The 17087-nt window shown below is 33.4% G+C and overlaps 1 protein-coding gene across 5 annotated transcripts in view; it reads left to right on the top strand.

Annotated features, from left to right (window-relative positions):
* The window catches only part of RELCH (RAB11 binding and LisH domain, coiled-coil and HEAT repeat containing), a 121400-nt gene that overhangs the window by 9955 nt on the left and 94358 nt on the right, over positions 1–17087 (top strand). For all 5 annotated transcript variants that reach the window (XR_013831185.1, XM_079941718.1, XM_079941717.1 and 2 more), the window contains exons 2-5: positions 8212–8301; positions 16556–16627; positions 16738–16793; positions 16898–17011. Coding sequence is in view for 4 of the 5 variants with exons in the window: in XM_079941718.1 (XP_079797844.1) it covers positions 8212–8301; positions 16556–16627; positions 16738–16793; positions 16898–17011 (332 nt within the window). In the remaining variant the exon portion in view is untranslated. The remainder of the gene's footprint in view (positions 1–8211; positions 8302–16555; positions 16628–16737; positions 16794–16897; positions 17012–17087) is intronic.

Raw genomic sequence — 17087 nt, 5'->3', positions numbered from 1 at the left:
GTATGTAAAAAGCTAACATAAAGTAAAAGACAAGCCACAGACTAGGAGTACATATTTGCCATATACATATAACAGTCAAAAATTATTTCAAATTTAGAATCTGTATAGAATGCCTATAAATTAAGAGAAGGAAAAATAACCTAATGAAAAATAGGCAAAGGATAAAAATAGGTAATTCAAAAAGAAGCAAACCAATAAAAAGTTGCTCAAATTCACTAGTAATCAGGGAAATGCATTTCACAATACCCAGCCTTTTGGCAAAAATGAAGATGTCTGACAACTCTTAGTATTCCTGATATGGAGGAAGCAGGCACTCTTGTGCTACCAGTAGAAGTGTCGATACAACTACTTTGAAGAATATTTTGATAAAATCTAGAAAAGTTGAAGATGTGCACACCCTTCAACCCAGCTTTTCCACGTGTAAGTATTTGGAACTTATGAGGGTGTGTAACGAGGTGTGTACAAGGTTGGAAACAGTCCTCTTGGCCATACATAATGGAAACATTAGTTATGGTATATTCATGAAATGGGAATCTTAGCAGCCTTTAATCAGATCTCAGATCTGTTGTGGAGCATTACAGTTCTATACCATTATTTAAATTTTCAAACACATAAAACAATACTGTATATTATTTGTGGGTACTTGTATATGTATTATAGATATAAAAGCATCAACTAGAGTCACACCAAATCCATTACTGTGATTGCCCTTGAGGAGGGAAACATTAGGGACATGAACTTTAAGGTATTATTTCTTTTTAAATTGCAAACTGTTAGCAGTTGTTCATATCAGGTGGTGGTTATATGGTGTTGTACTTTTCTTTAAAGCAATTTAAAGTAAAGCATTTTAAAGTATTTTTGTCAAAATTTGCATGTAGTAAATTCCGGTAAAACAAGAAAAATTTGTAGTGGGAGTTATAACTCCACTATTCCACCCTTAATTGGCACCTAATCCTATAACTGTGCAGTGTAAATTGAGTTTGGTGTTTTTAGTGACATGAAATACCATCTTCTTTCTGGTATATGAACCCAGAGAATGAATTTTGCATAGTAAGTTATTTCTGCATATGTATTTGGTATATGTCTACCTTTTTTGTTACCTTATATTGAATATCTGTCTTGTGTCATCTATTAATTAAATTTGCACAAAATAACAGCAAAAAAATGTCATTCTTTGCTCACAAACTAGTGGTACATATGTACCAGTTTCTCTATTCTCAGTCTCCTGTTGCCATTTGTAACCTTGAGGATTAGTTTTATCTGGAAGGGAAATCTTCAGAATCAGTTAATAATTCTTAGTATAATGTTGACACAAATCTCTTTTAAGATACATTTGACATGTTTCAAGTGAACAAAACTGTACCAATAGCTTTTTATTGCATCGTATGAGGAGTTTTGTAACTATTCTGTTGATGTATATCTGTACGGAAATAGAATTACTGTTAGAAAAGTACCTAGCAACAGCCTTAAAGTTTCTAATTTTTCTAGGTAAGAGTAGCTCTTGATTGTAGGCATTCTTTACAATCATGGGAACCTTCTTTTTTTCTTCAGGGATGGATATGTGAGTAAGGAGCATTGACCAAAGAATATAAGGTGGGATGATGAGAGTTATGAATGTATCACCAAAATCTCTAGTCACATTTTATTATTGTTCTTAATGTTTAATATTTGCATTTTGTACCCTTTAATAAGTTACAGCAGTAAGAATTTTTGTCTCCTAAACCTTCTAATAAGATGTCCATATCAAATAGGTAGCCTGTACTGATGGGTGATTTTTGAATCTACAGTCTTACTGAAGTCTTCCTAACAGATTTTTTTTCTATAAACAGTATTGTCTTCTGAATGCAGTTTTGATCAAATATGTGTGACACAAAGGTCGGAAAGTAAAATGTATACTTATGTACTGTTGGTTGGATACTCTTTTGAGAATAATTTGGTGATATCAATCATATTTTTAAAATACATATTCCTAAAAAATAAAATAAAATACATATTCCTTAATATCCAATTCCATTTCTATAATTTATTATAGACAAGCTTGTTTGCATTACTACTGAACCTAGGTTTTTTTCATATATTCTACAAGTAAAGGTATCAAAGATTGAAAACAACCTGACTGTCCAACAGTAGGGGATTGGCTAATTAAAAAAAACGATCTATATGTGCTGATGTGGAATGATCACCAAGATATATGATAAATTGAATAAATTAGGATGCAGGCTAATTTATTCAGGTATTTGTGTTTTTCCATTTACATACAAAAAGGGAGAAATTGGCCTATGCCTAGGATATTTCTAAAAGGATATATACAGAAGAGGCTAAACAATGATTGTCGTCACAGAGGGTGATTGGTGGTTGGGAGATGGGCTTACCTTTTCTTTGTATGCCCTTTTATATTTTACCACATATCATGTCTTAAGTGGCAAGGCTGGGATTCCAAACCAGATCACTAACTTCCAAGTCTGCATTCTTTCCATTACACCACAACTACTGTTTTGTCAATTTTAAAGCACAGTTAAGCAAATATTCTTAAATCATTTTAGTGTATGGTCAGGCAAAGTATCTTAATAACTCATTCAGAGTATATCTTATTAACTCAGAGTAGCCAGTCGTTTTAATGCAGAAGGCAAGTCAGGTAGTGTAATATTGATCATTTAAAAAATAAAGTGATAAACTATAGCACCACATCAAGACAGAGGTGAATAATCTGCTGAATGAAATTCTAAGGAAATCTGCCAAGGTTGGATTAGCATGTACTCTCTTTTTCAGTCTTGAAGCTTTGCTGCATGGTTACATCTAAGTTTCTGGTCTAGACATGGAACATGGCTAAGCCTCAAGGAGGAGACCCCAGTTGCCATCATGGGTGTAACATTCTTCCAGATATTCCCACCTATTATTTCAAAACTCCCCAGCAGTAAGAAATGGTGTTCATTTGTTTTTGAAACCAGCTGGTCCTGGTTAGGTGGCTTAGATCGCTCAAGGTAGTGTCATCGTATTGTCTATGTTCTTTCTAACCATCCATCAGCCCTGTGCTTGTGTGCTGCCTTAGTTCAGGCCTTTAGCTTACATCTATCTGGACCCTCAGTTTTAGCCTTATAACTGGTTCCTGTGCCTTTAAACTTTTCCTCCATCCTTATTCTTAATTGATTTTAAAAGCTATTCATTCCTGTCGCTGCGGCTAAAACCTTTTAACATTGCTTTCTGCTGTCCAAGGCAACTTTTTTGAACTCTTTTTTTATTAGCAAAATTATATATTGCAGAAACAAGAATTTAATTCTTTTTAGGAATTTTATTTTTTCCCATTTTTGCATAGTATATGATAAAAATGACTTTGAAATATGTTATTATAAGTGTGCATCATAAAGTTCTCCCTGTAATTTTGCTTCTTCCTACCTTTTCAACCCTGTTGTCATATACCAACCATTGGTGTACTCACATTGTTTACTCAATGTCCCTTGAACATGTTTTATATATTCCTATCTCAGTGCCTTTGGCCATATTATTTTTCCTTCTCTTGGAATTCTTTTCCTCCATCCTCCTTTTGTTTTTTCCAGATTCTGTATATCCTTAAGGGAAGGTCCCGTTTATGTTCCTTCCTCTCCCTGAAGCTTCTCCAGCACATAGTGATCTCTAAATCCCCTGAACTTGTGGTATTTTTTGTCTGTCTCACTTATGGAGATTAATTATATGGAAACTTGTGACTGTGTTAGTGTTACTGAAATTTTTGTATATGTTAATGTTTTAGCTGACTGGATTTTTTTTTAAGATGTTTGTTGGAGTTCCTGTCTCATATATCTTTGACTTCTTTCACACCTGGCACAAATGCCTAAAGTAGGCAATATATAAATGTTTATTTATCATGCGTATAGAAAAGAGACCATATTTTATTTATCTTTCTGTCACCAGTGCGTAATACTGTGCCTGGCAAATAAGGCTTTGAAAAAATGTTGATGTTATGTTAAAGAAATGATCTTTAGGTAATGGGATCCTATAAATATGTAAGTTTGGAATATTCCGTGTGAAATTAGCTTTTCCCTGTATAGCCTGAGGAAAGTTGAGTCCAGGCTGATCTTTCTGAGGCCTTTCACAGTATCAAGCCCAACTTAGCTGGAATCTAGGAGATCTGAACCTGCATGCTTTTACATATTGTTCAAGGGAACTAATGGTTTAGAGCTCAGGCTTTGGCATCAGAGAGCTTGAGTTCATATTTTTACTCTGCTACTTCCTAGCTGCGTATCTCTGGGACAGTCTCTGTTTCCTTTACTGTAAAATATGGAAGGTAATGACTCCTCTTGCAGGGGGCTGTCACGAAGGTTAAATAAGGTTATCTATGAAAAATATCTGGCACAGAATAAGTGGTCAGAAAATCTTCAATATAATAACTAATGCTGTTATTAATAATAATCTTCCTTTTAACCTGATAGCTGTTCATATGGTAAAATCATCCAGCATTATAGAAATTTTAATTTCAGTGAATAGTTTGTCAATAAAATTTCAGTGTTCAAGTCTCTTCCTAAGTTTAAGTCTTTTGGTTTGACATTTAACTCAGTGTAATCTTGTGACAGAAAAGACAGTGGACTGCAAACTGGGAGACTTACATTGTACCCCTAGCTTGCTCACAGATTAATTTGCTTAACCTTTAACATAAAGTAGTCTAACTTTATTATCGTTATCTGTTTACAGCACGAAACTACAGTGGTTTATAAACTTATTAAGGCAAGAACCAAGTCTTACTGAATTTTATCTTTCTACTCCCTACCATGGATTAGTAAATATGCATTGAATGAATACACGGTTCAGTTTTCTCATCAAACTGGGGTTGATGGAGGGGTTGGACTATCTCTAAGATTCCCTCTAGCTCTCAAATATTTTGAACATAGGGGTCAGTGAAGTGAGTCCCAGCGTTAGAGAAGAACTGAGGATCAGAAAATATAAATGTTTTGCCATTGACAGATTCCTAAGATCCATTTTTAATTTAAGTGGATACATATTAAAGTGTTTATGCATGACCTCAGATTTAGATATAATTACTTTTAAGGTAAATTTGTTATCTTTCTGTTTATTAAATTTATATACTATATACTTCTTTCTTTGTTACTTATCATGACACAGGCATGGTTCAGTAAACGATCTTTACTAAACAAATTGGAATTTAAAGCTAATTGCTTGACATTATTTTTCTTCCTATTCTTTAACTGTGAACTGGGTATTTTTGTGACTTTTTAATTATAAAATGCCCATATCATAAAAGGTATTAACTGTGTTTGGGGAAAAAATACCAAAGCACAAATAAAAATATTCAAGCAGTATAGAGAGGAGTATGTATTGAAAAATTTTAACTCTACTTCTTGGAGTCAGTTATATCTATAACCTTTAAAAATTATTATTCAATATTTTATTGTAGCTTCCTGTCAGTAACCTGGTACATTATAGTTGTTCACTAAATGTTCACTGAATTAACCAATGCTCTTTACCAGTCAGGAGGTGATCAATTTTCCTGGTACACTTAGCTTTTAAAGTGCTATATAATTTCCATGAAAGATACCTTTTCAAGGGTCTGAAACTCATTTTTTTAACTATCGTAAAAGTTACCTTCTGTCATTAGTACTAAAAGATTAAATGTATATATAAATAAGACTACTCTCATATGTGATTTATAAAATCAGTCTGCATGCCTTATAGTCACACTGTGTATAATGGTTTTAGTTTTCAGACTTAGTAAAACTTACATACAGGTTTTACTTGTTTGCCAACTATGATGAAAGTCCCTGATCATTCGGTTTCTGAGTTGTAAAGTGAATTACTAAGAAGTTACACAATCTTGGAATTTGAAGAAAGGCTTTGTGGTATACTTTATATTAGAAAGTGGTAGTAGCTTCTTTCTTAATAAAAGAGGCTAATTTTTCCAAACTCTTCCTCTTTTATATTAGAGTATTTGGAAAGGCATGTGCTTGCCCTGGAAAAGAATTGTGCATATTTGTCTAGGAGCTGTAATATTACCTATTAGTCTTAAATTCCAAAGTACATTTTATGTACAAAATCTGTTATACGTTAGCCCCATCAAAGTTAAAATTACTTCCTTCTATAATTTTTTTCTGACATGGAATAAATTTTAATAAATTAGGAGATTTCTTTTTTACTTTTATGATACTATAGTTATTGTTAGTTAAAAAGACATTAGAACTTTTTTTCTTGGAGAATATAAAATTGTTGGCTTGGAACTAAAAAAAATAATTAGAATATATTTTTCAATGGCCATAATAATACCAAGTCAAAAATTAAGCAGTGTTTGCTTTCCCCAAGAACTCTTCCTATTGCATAGGTGATTTCTTTGAAACTTTTAGAGAAATAGTAACAGTATAATGGAGGAATAATATATGGTGATCAAATAGGCTCTAACCTAGGCCTGTATGTGTGATTGAAAATACTCTAACCTAGGCTTGTATGTGTGATTGAAAATACTAGAAAACACTTAGAAAACTAACATTAGATAGATACTTAACATAATAGAAAAATATTTATCCAGAATCAACAACCAACATCATACTTAACAGTTCATGATAACCCAAACTCCTGTCAATATATAGAACATTACTGTCACCCCAGAAAGTTCCCTCATGCTCCTTTCCGGTCAGTCAGTCCCCACCCCTTTCAGCCCCCCACTCCAAGAACCACTATAATGATTTTTTTCTACCATAAATTACTACTGCCTATTCTAAGAGTTCATGTAAATGAAATTATACATTATATACTCTGCATAAGGCTTCTATCATTCAGCATAAAGCATTGAGATTCAGTCATGTTGTGGCATATATCTCAATAGTTTTTTTTTAATTGCTGAGTAATGTTCCTGAGTTCAGCCTATATTTAATATGAACTTTCTAGATTTCTGTAGTTACTATTGTTATTTGGTGTTTCTTGGTTTATGCTTAAAATAAATTATGCTCTAATGAATGGTACTGTAATACTTGATTTTCTGTTATTTATGCTGTCTTAAAACTTAATAGCAAGTTGTTATTTATCAGATATAATTAAATTGCAGGGGTATTAAATGCTTCTGTGAATAGAAACAGTGTTCTCAGAAGAGTACTATATATAGAATTTCACTTAATAGGAATTTAAAGATAAGTGGTACATTGATAATGACATAGCTGTATTTGAAGAGTCAACCATTTCAATTATTGGCATGTACTAATTGTTTTAAAAGGAGGTGAGGGAGCCCTACGTGGAGTTCAAATCTTTATTTCTGTAACTTGCGTTCATTTGTCCAGACTGTGCTTTCTAAACACAGATAATCTATTCCTTAGAGCAATATATAAACAGTAGACATTATGTAAGTAGCATGATTTAATAGAATGAGTTGACCTAGCCTCTCATTTGTCCCTTCTTTGCATTAGCTAACTAGATCTCCTTTAGTGAGTATCAGCATTGATTTCTTCCTTTTAGTGAGAATGTTTACATCGTGTTTTTCTGTTTAGGGACACTTAAAAATCTGGCAAAAGCTAGGGACACTCCCCACTACCACCATGCACTTAAAACACAGAACTCTTGAAACCCCTTCATTTGCCTTTTGCATCCCATATTACAAATTCAATAAATGAAGTCTTTAGGAATTATCTTGTTTACTTTCTTTTACTTAAACCCACATCCATTTCACTACCAGGACATGTTGGTTCTACATCAAAAAATAACCCTGAACACTTCTCACATTTCTACTGCCTCTATTCTAGGCCAAATGTGATCATCTCTCACCTACATGACTCTAATAGCCTCTTTTTTTTTAATTGTTACTTTATATTAAAGTGTAATTGATTTACATAGTAGCCTCTTAACTGGTCTCTCTACAAATCACTTTCCTTACAGCAGCCAAAATGATTTTCCAAAAATGTATGTGTTTTTGTTGTTTTCCATTGTACTTGGAATAAAATTCAAACTGTTTACAGTTTTGTTGTCCTTAGCTGGGCTTGCATTTTATCCTGTGTGTCCATTATTCAGGAGTTAGTTAGAGATCTGGGCAGGGAAACATGAGTTACTTCAAAGTAGCTTAATTGGTATGAGCATTTTTACCTTATTGTTTTAATAGAATTCCTATATCTTAGAGTCACAGTTTATTCACTGGAAAAAAAATCTTAGCTAATTGATTTCCAGTCCCTTATTTTGGCAGTTAAATAAAAATCTGTTTAATTCTATTTTTTTTTTGGTTTATTACAGATCGAGCTGGGAGCATCAGTACCCTTGATTCTTTAGACTTTGCAAGATATTCAGATGATGGTAACAGGGAAACGGATGAGAGAGTGGCAGGTGAGTAAGATTGTAAAGACAGATTTGGATTTTTTGACATTCCAGAAATAATAAAATGACTTGAAGAATTCTCTTCTTTCTATAATTTGATATGTGAATATATTGATATAGTTATTATACAAAGTTATGTTACTAATTTATTGGCTGAAGGGAACATCCCAGCCCCCAACTGCTCTTTCCAGTGGTGCTCTGAATTTTTGGTTATGCACACCTACAGTTTGCTGAGTTCTGCTTGTAGCCAGTAGTTTACAACCATGTAGTTATACAACTGGTGTAAAAGAGGTTTAAGTTAGCCATGGTTTAGTACAAAGTTAGTTGGTCATTGGCCTCCTCATTCCTTTTATCCTCCAAACCAGGGCTGAGTAATATTCATGTGTTATATACCAATACAGCTCTACTGATTGTTAAAATTGGTTTAAATACTTCTATGCTGGTTGGTGAATAAAACTTTGCTTGGGTCCCTGGATGCTCCCTGGCCATCACTGCATCTCTCCAGAAACTTCTCTTGACTTGCCTGTGATCCAGAAAATAAAGGGTTAATGCTTGGTCCATCAGGAGCCTCCAGGACCTTGCCCATTCCAAAAAGAAGGCCAACATCCTTATTAGTTGCTTGGTTTCTCATTCCAATCTCCTTCCCCTCTCCATCCTCCCACCATTTCTGCCTTTTAGGCATCACCACTGGATCTGTAGGGACTTCAGAAAACCAATTTGTAACCTCTGTGTTCTGCCCACATCAAATGAGGCCAGTTGGATTCTTCTGGGGGTCCACCCTGGGATTTACCAGTGTAGCAGCTCTGGCTTCTCAGGTGTCAAGTGACTGGTACTTTTCTGGTGCTTCAAGGCTGTGGCTGTCTGTTATTGAAGTAATTTTTGAATGTCTTATTGGAATTGTAGTTTTCTTAGGACGTTGACTCTGAGATAGATGGGAAGCAGACAGACATCAGTTAGGTATTTTAATCCACCAGAATGGTGGGCACACCTGGCACAGGAAGGATGCCACGTGGGACAGATGAGAGCCTGTGAGGGAAATATTTTTCTTCCATTTACTGGGACAAGTTTGTTAAAACCTACCAAATGTTTGCCTGTCATAGTCATTATGAATAAAAGTGAGTGCTAATTTTTATATAGCACTTGCTCCATTCTGGACACTGTTGTAAATGTATATTAACTCTTTGAGTTATAGAATTATCATCATCCTCCCCTCCCCAAGAAACTGAGGCACTCAGAGATTATTAAGACTTTAGTGGCAGAGCTAAGACTTGAACGCAGATAACCCAGCAGCAGAGCCCACAACTGACTGCACTGTATGCTACCTCTTAGCATGAAGGATGAGGTTTGACCTGGTTAAAATGACATTCCAATATGTGGTTTTCATTTATAACTCAAGAATAGAGCTATTGAATGTTTAAAAAATCTCTCTTTCCCTAATCTCTTCCCTGAGTTAGGGGAAAAAAATGACGTAATTGTTTTTAGTTCAACAGAGGCTAAGAGAGGATTCAGCAGTGAGAACAATAGCATTATCAATTGAATGGAGAAGTCATTGGAAGAGTTTAATGCAGCTCCATATATCAAGTCATGATTTAGTCATAAGCATTATTAATTGAAAGCTGTATCAAAAAAGAAATCACATCAGTACTGTCTGAAAATTAGCAAATCAAATGGGAATTATTTGAATAATTTTAGGACAGACTTATCCTACTAATTATATCATTTGTTAAGTGGCATTGTTATATTTAATTATATAGTAAATGTTAGCTATTCTGTGTTTTCTGTTATATGTTAAGTATTAAATGCATGGTATTTTGGTTTATTAGAGACTAACCAAATATATTTAGTTTTGTATATTGTATTGTTGTTCAGATGGTTATGTATCAGAAAATAACTTCTACCCAGAAATAGACCACATAATTATTTTCTTCCCTTTAATTTTTGTTTGAAAACCTAAATTTTAGACTTAGTAAAATTTAAGAGGTTCATCATTATTCTCAGTATTTAGGTATTTTAGTATTTCTAATTAGGGGGAACAATGATATAGAAGCAAGATGTTATAATTAAGCAATATGTTATAACTAAGCATAAATAAGAGTGAATATTTTAAATATTTGGTAGTTTTGACCTTATATTTTTAATCTAAAGATTATACTCTTATCTCTAAGTTTGGGGAGATAAAGTAATTTTTGCTTACTATATAATGCTAATGTATAAATATATGCTATCTTGAGAAAGAAATACTATGTGGTGTCACTTATATGTGGAGTCTAAAAAATAATACCAATGAATCTATATATCAATGTAAAACAGAAACAGAGTTATAGACTAGAAAACAATCTTATGGTTCCCCAAAGGGGAGAGGGAGGAGAGGATGGGACAAATTAGGAGCATGGGATTAACAGATACAAAGTACTCTACATAAAATAGATAAACAACAATAGATACACAAACAATAGATAAACAATGCCCTCTGTAGCACAGGGCATTATACCTAATACCTTGTAATAACCTGTAACGAAATATAATATACAAAAAAATCGAATGACTATGCTGTACCCCTGAAGCTCAAGACAATATTGTAAATCAACTATACTTCAGTGTAAATGAGTGACTGAATGCTGTCTTCCATCTTCACTGGAAAAGGGAAGGAAATGTATGTTATTCCAAGAGAATGGCATTTAGACTTTTAATGCTCTTGTGACATCGCCTATTATTGAACCAAATGTGTGATACGTGGATGAAAATTTCAATTAATCACAATTCCCATTTACAAAAAAATTTTTGGCTCTTTGCTAACCATTGCTAGTAACTTAGAACCTAATCGAAAAATGAACAATCCAGAAAAGATAATTATCCTGCCATCTATCATTGGATCACGTGTAAACCTCACTGAGAAAGAATAAAAATCTCTTTTATTTTCGTATACCAGTCTTGGGCAGAAGGAGATCATAGATAATACAGGTATTGAGTCCGCTGCCTCACGATGCAAATGTAGGGTCTGCTCCAGCCTTTAATAAACTGTTGCTGTCTATGAGACATATATATACTACTACATGTGGGTTCAGCATCATTCTTATCATCTTTTCCCTAAATTTAAATATCTGGTTATTTTTTCAAGTCTGTACAGGTGTTCCTTTAAAGAGGAAAAGATCTCTAAATGGGCAAATGTTTATTGAGCACCTGCTCTGCCAGGCACTGTTCCGGTTGCTTTATATAAAATACTTATTTAACCTTGTTAACAATCCTTCAAGATAGGTCATGATATCCTTATTTTATAAATCAGAAAACTGAAAAGCTTACCAAGATTGAAAAATTTTCGCAGTAGCCTCCATATGACTAAAGGGCAAAATCAGGATGTGAACCATATAGGTTTTTATTCCAGGGCTCACGATGTATCTTTAAGTATCAGGCTGGAGCTTTGACTCATCGGTACATTCATGTGGATAGCAGAATCTTATCTTTCCCATACAAGACTGTTTCAACATAGTCATTTTCTTTCCAAAAAAGTAAAATTTCAAAAGCATTTCACTTCAAATATTTTCCACTTCTGAATTTAGTAGACACCAAACCAAAATGAGCTTAATTTAACTGACTTTTTAGTAAAAGCCTTTCTATATGTTATTAAACAAAGCTGTACAGTGTACATACAGTGTAGCTGTTAAATTTTCAAGTTTTCTTCAAGATAGCAAGGGACATCTATGTTCTAAATATTGGGATTGCCATTCTTTAATTAGACATTTTGAGCATCTGCTACGTATTAGGTATTATGTTAGGCGCTAGATACAGACGCATGAAATAGACAGAGTTTCTGCCGTCAAGGAATTTGTACTAAAACCTGTCTATATCTGTAATACAAATAAATGTTCAGTACTTTGGAACTAGTGATAAGGAACTTGTTGATTTTAGAACCATCTGTATCCCTGTCTCAGGTTCACCTGATCCATCTTTTAGCATCAGAGTCTCTGATTTTATTTGTTCTCATACCTCTACCTGTTACTGTATTACTTCTCTAGTTCATACCTTAATTTTTGTATCGGGATCTAGAGAACTGCAGAAACTGTTCTTTCCAATTTGCAGGGAAAGACACTACTGAATGCTGGTAAGATCACTGATGTTTAGATTTATTAGATATGGCATCAAGTACTGGAATGCCCATTCATACAACTAACATTTGCTGAGTCCTCTATATTCAAGGTATTATACTGTTCTGGGAACAATAAACAACAAAGTAGACATATGAAGCCTTTTTAAGCTTACGTAATCTAGTAAACATTCTAAAATGAAATTCAAATTTTTGCCTGTGGGTTAACCTGGCCTTACCCCCTGGGTAAGAAGCATCATCAGTAGCCCTCTCATTCCTTAGCTGTTGGGCTGCAGCATACATATCCAGCTTTATCAGGATTAAACAAGCCTATCTGTCTTATTATAATATATTTTTCCTTAGTACAAATATCTTTACCTCCTGTTTGCAGTACTTTTTGTTTTTCTTATTTTCAACTTTACTTAAATCTTATTTATGGTTTTGTATGATTTAAAATAGGATAGATGCTCCAACAAGGCTTTTAAGGGCAACAAGCCTTTGATGTGAGTTGTAAATTGTTAAAATTTATATAAGTCATAAAGGTCTGAACTAGGACAATTGCAGAGACAATTGAGATGAATGGTTATTTAGGATTCAAGGGCTGGAATCATTATGGCTTGACATTGAATTAATGTGGGAGTAAGGGCAAGAGGTAAGTGAAGAGTAATCTCCAGGTTTCTTATTTGGGCATCTGGGTAGATAGTGGTGCCCTTAATGAAGAGATACTGCAGGAGGAGGGAAGACAGATTTGAGAGGAAGATGATGAAGTTCATTTAGATAGGATCAAATTCAAAGTTTATGAGACATTCAAGTGGGCATGTCCAGTTGATAAACAGGTAGCCCTGTTTATCTTGGGGGAAAAATTTTAAAGATTTCTGAATCTTAAGAGTACTGGTGAGAGTAAAACTGTAAGAGTGAAATGTTTATCATCCCAGTATGTAGAGTAAGAAAAGGACCAGGGAGGACACTCTGGGAAACACCAACTTTGAGATGAATGATAGAGGAATTTGTAACAGAACCTGAGCAGGAGGAAGAATAATGGGAAGAATTTTCTTCTTTTAAAGTTTAAGGAGGAGGAATTTTTTCCCCCTCAGAAGAATATAGAAAACTAAATGTCTACAAACCACGGAGATTGCATCTTGCTTCCGTTCATTTATTTCTCACTATTTGCTAGGTCATGCGTAACAGTCCTCTACCTTTCTTAGGTCTGTAATAGGCAGGGAGCATTCTCTAAACCCAGAAGGAGTGGTGATGGTACTGCCTGGGGATTTTTGTATTATTTTAGGAATATATTTTTATTCTAATTCATATTCTTATGAGAATTTTCCTCTTTTCCTAGAACCTTTCCTGGGATAATAAAATAAGTATTAAGGATGGGGAAGTGGTATTTTATTACCACTATAATATTCTGATCAGTATTATAGGAAAGATCTAAAATATGTATTATTTTGAGTTTTGTGCCAAAAGAACTAAGACTAACAAATATTTCAAGATAATATTAGTAATATATTTAGTTGGGGCAACAAAGAATCAATATTTCTTTCTGCTTTGAAATTTAACACTGCATCTTTGGTGTCTCGACATGGTCAATTGTATATATCCCAAGTCACGAGCACCTGATATTGACGCTCTCAAGTACCCCTGATATAATGCCAGTATTATCCAACCCTATTTAGGAAATAACTATCTCAACTAATCTAGAATTGCTTATACTGACTTAGTCATTAAATATTTTGGTAAGATTGTAATATGCAGTATTAGAATATACCTATGTCTGCGATTACTTTAGTTCCAATAAAATTGCATTCAGCAGGGTTGGGCTAGTGGAGGGTTGGAATAGTGGAGTGAGCAGGCTGGTAGTTGGTTCCTACAGTGTTTTTTAAAAACATGTACTTCTTCAAACATTTTTATGAAGAATTATAGTATTTGAAAAATACTTGGAGGTTGCTTGGGTACAATGTATCTCTTTACAGGATAATAAATTTTGAGATTTAATCCAATATTTTTTTAATGAAGAAGTGACAAATTTATATATGTGTAAATATAGCTGTTCAGACCTTTCTTGTGAAACTTTCTCACATAACTGCAAATACTTGATCATACTGTGCCTTTATAGAGACGTGCTATGGCTTCAAAGATATGCCTTTGTCTTTTAAAGTCTATATTGTATATTAAGAAACATGCAGCAGAGTGAATTCATTTTGATAAGCACTATCTTTCCAGAGCATTGGTACCTTTTAATGACATTTGGCAATGTATGTGTAGATGTGCATAAAAATATAAATTCTTGCCGTCTGACATGGGTTTTTCTGGCTTTCTGTGCCTTGATCATTTAGTGTTTTGCTCTTGGTCACCTAAACTTTCACCAGTTGAATCTGAGTTTTTTTCACAGTTTGTGTTTTAACCAGTTTTTTTTTTTATTTATTTTTTTCATATTTCTTTCATTCTGGTGCAGGGCATTTCTGATCTGCAATTGTTCTGTAATATGTTAGTAAATTGTAAGTGATTCTGGAAGCATAATATGTATACTCATTTTGCTTGTGGTATAGTTAAGTGCTTTTAAATCAAAATAAATTACCTAAAGTTTTGAAATAAAAAGAAAAGTAAACCTATTCTGTACTTACCTAACACATTGAATGTGTGCAGTCTGACTTTAAACACAAACTCTAAGAGTTTCCAGAAGTGTTAAGTTTTAGGAAATGTTTTAACTTTGTTGCACAGAAATATTTGCAGATCAGCATTGCTGACTAACAAAAAAGAAATAGTCACATACATGTCATCTGATTTTTAGTTGTGCTTCCGTGTTGCTGCAGGAAATTCTGTGCATCAAAATAATTGGCTTTAATGTACCAGATGTGATTCAGTTACATCTTAAGTTTTTAATGAAAATATGCAAACTGAGTGAATTCTATTTTTTCCATATATTTTTATAGCCTTGTTGTCTCTGATAGCATTTCATTTGCCATCTTCTTTATTCTGTTTATTAGTCAATGAGGAAAAAATGCATCTTTAAAGTGTTAAATTTGCTAATTTTTATGCAGAACTATTTAAATTATAATTTTTTTAAATATCCAATTGTGACAAAGATCACTTAATTTTCTCAGAGCTTTACTTCACACAAATGGCTTTTTTTCCCCACATCTAAGCTTGCTTTTTCTTCAGAGCAGTATTTATATATTTTAAAGAAAATTCCCAGCAAAGACACATATAGTTAAATCTTGCTCATGATGAAACATTTTAAAGAGCTCATTAAAATGTCTCCTCAGTATTCATGTTTATCTTATAATCAGACTCTGTGGTAATAGGAGAAATCTTTAAGTTTCATTAGTACCTCTTACTGTGAACAAATATCTATTTGAAGAGTTGTCAGAAACGTTGAAATTCTACTTAAATTTACTCAGTATCCTTAGATTACCACACTTGTAGAATTGTACTCAATCATTTGCTTTAGAATGATCTTAATTGTAAATTAAAAGACAAACTATTTCTATCCTTTGGCTTTAAATGAAACCTAAAATAACCCCCTCAGAACTTTTCTTTAGATATGTGTTTAACATATCTGTGCTTGTTTATAGAAGACATACTTGTTTGTAGAAAAATTGATAGGCGTCCCACATTTGTTAAATATTTAAACCCTGTTCTTTCAACATCTTAATGAAGGACTATATTCACTAATGTTTCTGTATGTTGATTTATAACATTATTCTAGATAATGCATTTTAAAATACGTTTTTTTTAATCCTAAGATTTTCTTTAAGTGTATTTGCTAGGACTTCATCTAATTTTTGTCTTTTCCCCTAAAATTATGTCACCTGAAAACATTCCATTACATTTCTTACCTAGACTGAGTGAAACACAACCACCTAAATTACTAAGATTTTTATTTACCTAAAGGAGAGTATGCCATAGATTTTACTTTTAAATAGAGCTATTCCTTGTCAGACAGCTGGAACATTTGATCAGTAGTCCCCTGTATTCTAAAACTATGGAAAACATTCACCAGTTTGCTTGCAAATCAACTCTGCTGCATGCGTTCACAAGTTTCATAAAGATTGCATGCTTTCTGTTTTCAATACAAATTGTATTTTTTTTTCATACCCATCCTTGCTTTTTATTTTTTTATTTTTGTTTCCCTTTTCTTGGTTGGATGCCTGTGTGTGTTTATTCCAAATCCCTGTCCAGTCCTGGAGTTTGAACTACGGAAAGCCAAGGAGACCATTCAGGCCCTCCGAGCCAACCTGACAAAGGCTGCAGGTGGTGTACATAAACTTTTTTGAGACTTTTTCTACTTTGACAATGTAGAAGTAGCTGAGATATTTTCTAATGTAAAATAGTAAAATATTATTCATATTTTCTTCCACCAGAACACGAAGTTCCTTTACAGGAACGAAAAAATTACAAATCAAGTCCTGAAATTCAGGTGGGTGAATGACAGATCTAAAAGTATCTTCCATATGAAATGGTAGCACAAGTATTGAAGGAAGAAGACTTACAGTATTGTATCTGTCTTTTATTTATCTCTAGGAGCCAATCAAACCTCTTGAAAAGAGAGCTCTAAACTTCTTAGTCAATGAATTTTTATTGAAGAATAACTACAAGCTGACATCAATAACCTTTTCAGATGAAAATGATGATCAGGTACAATTTCTTTTCGGTTTTCTTTTTTTTTAATAAGCGACGATTTGCTTCCTTTTTAATTTATAATATACTTATT

Source organism: Stenella coeruleoalba (assembly GCF_951394435.1).
Source record: "Stenella coeruleoalba genome assembly, chromosome: 14".
Taxonomy (NCBI): domain Eukaryota; kingdom Metazoa; phylum Chordata; class Mammalia; order Artiodactyla; family Delphinidae; genus Stenella; species Stenella coeruleoalba.
Note: the sequence above shows the minus strand (reverse complement) of the source record. Positions and strands in the feature narration are given on the sequence as shown.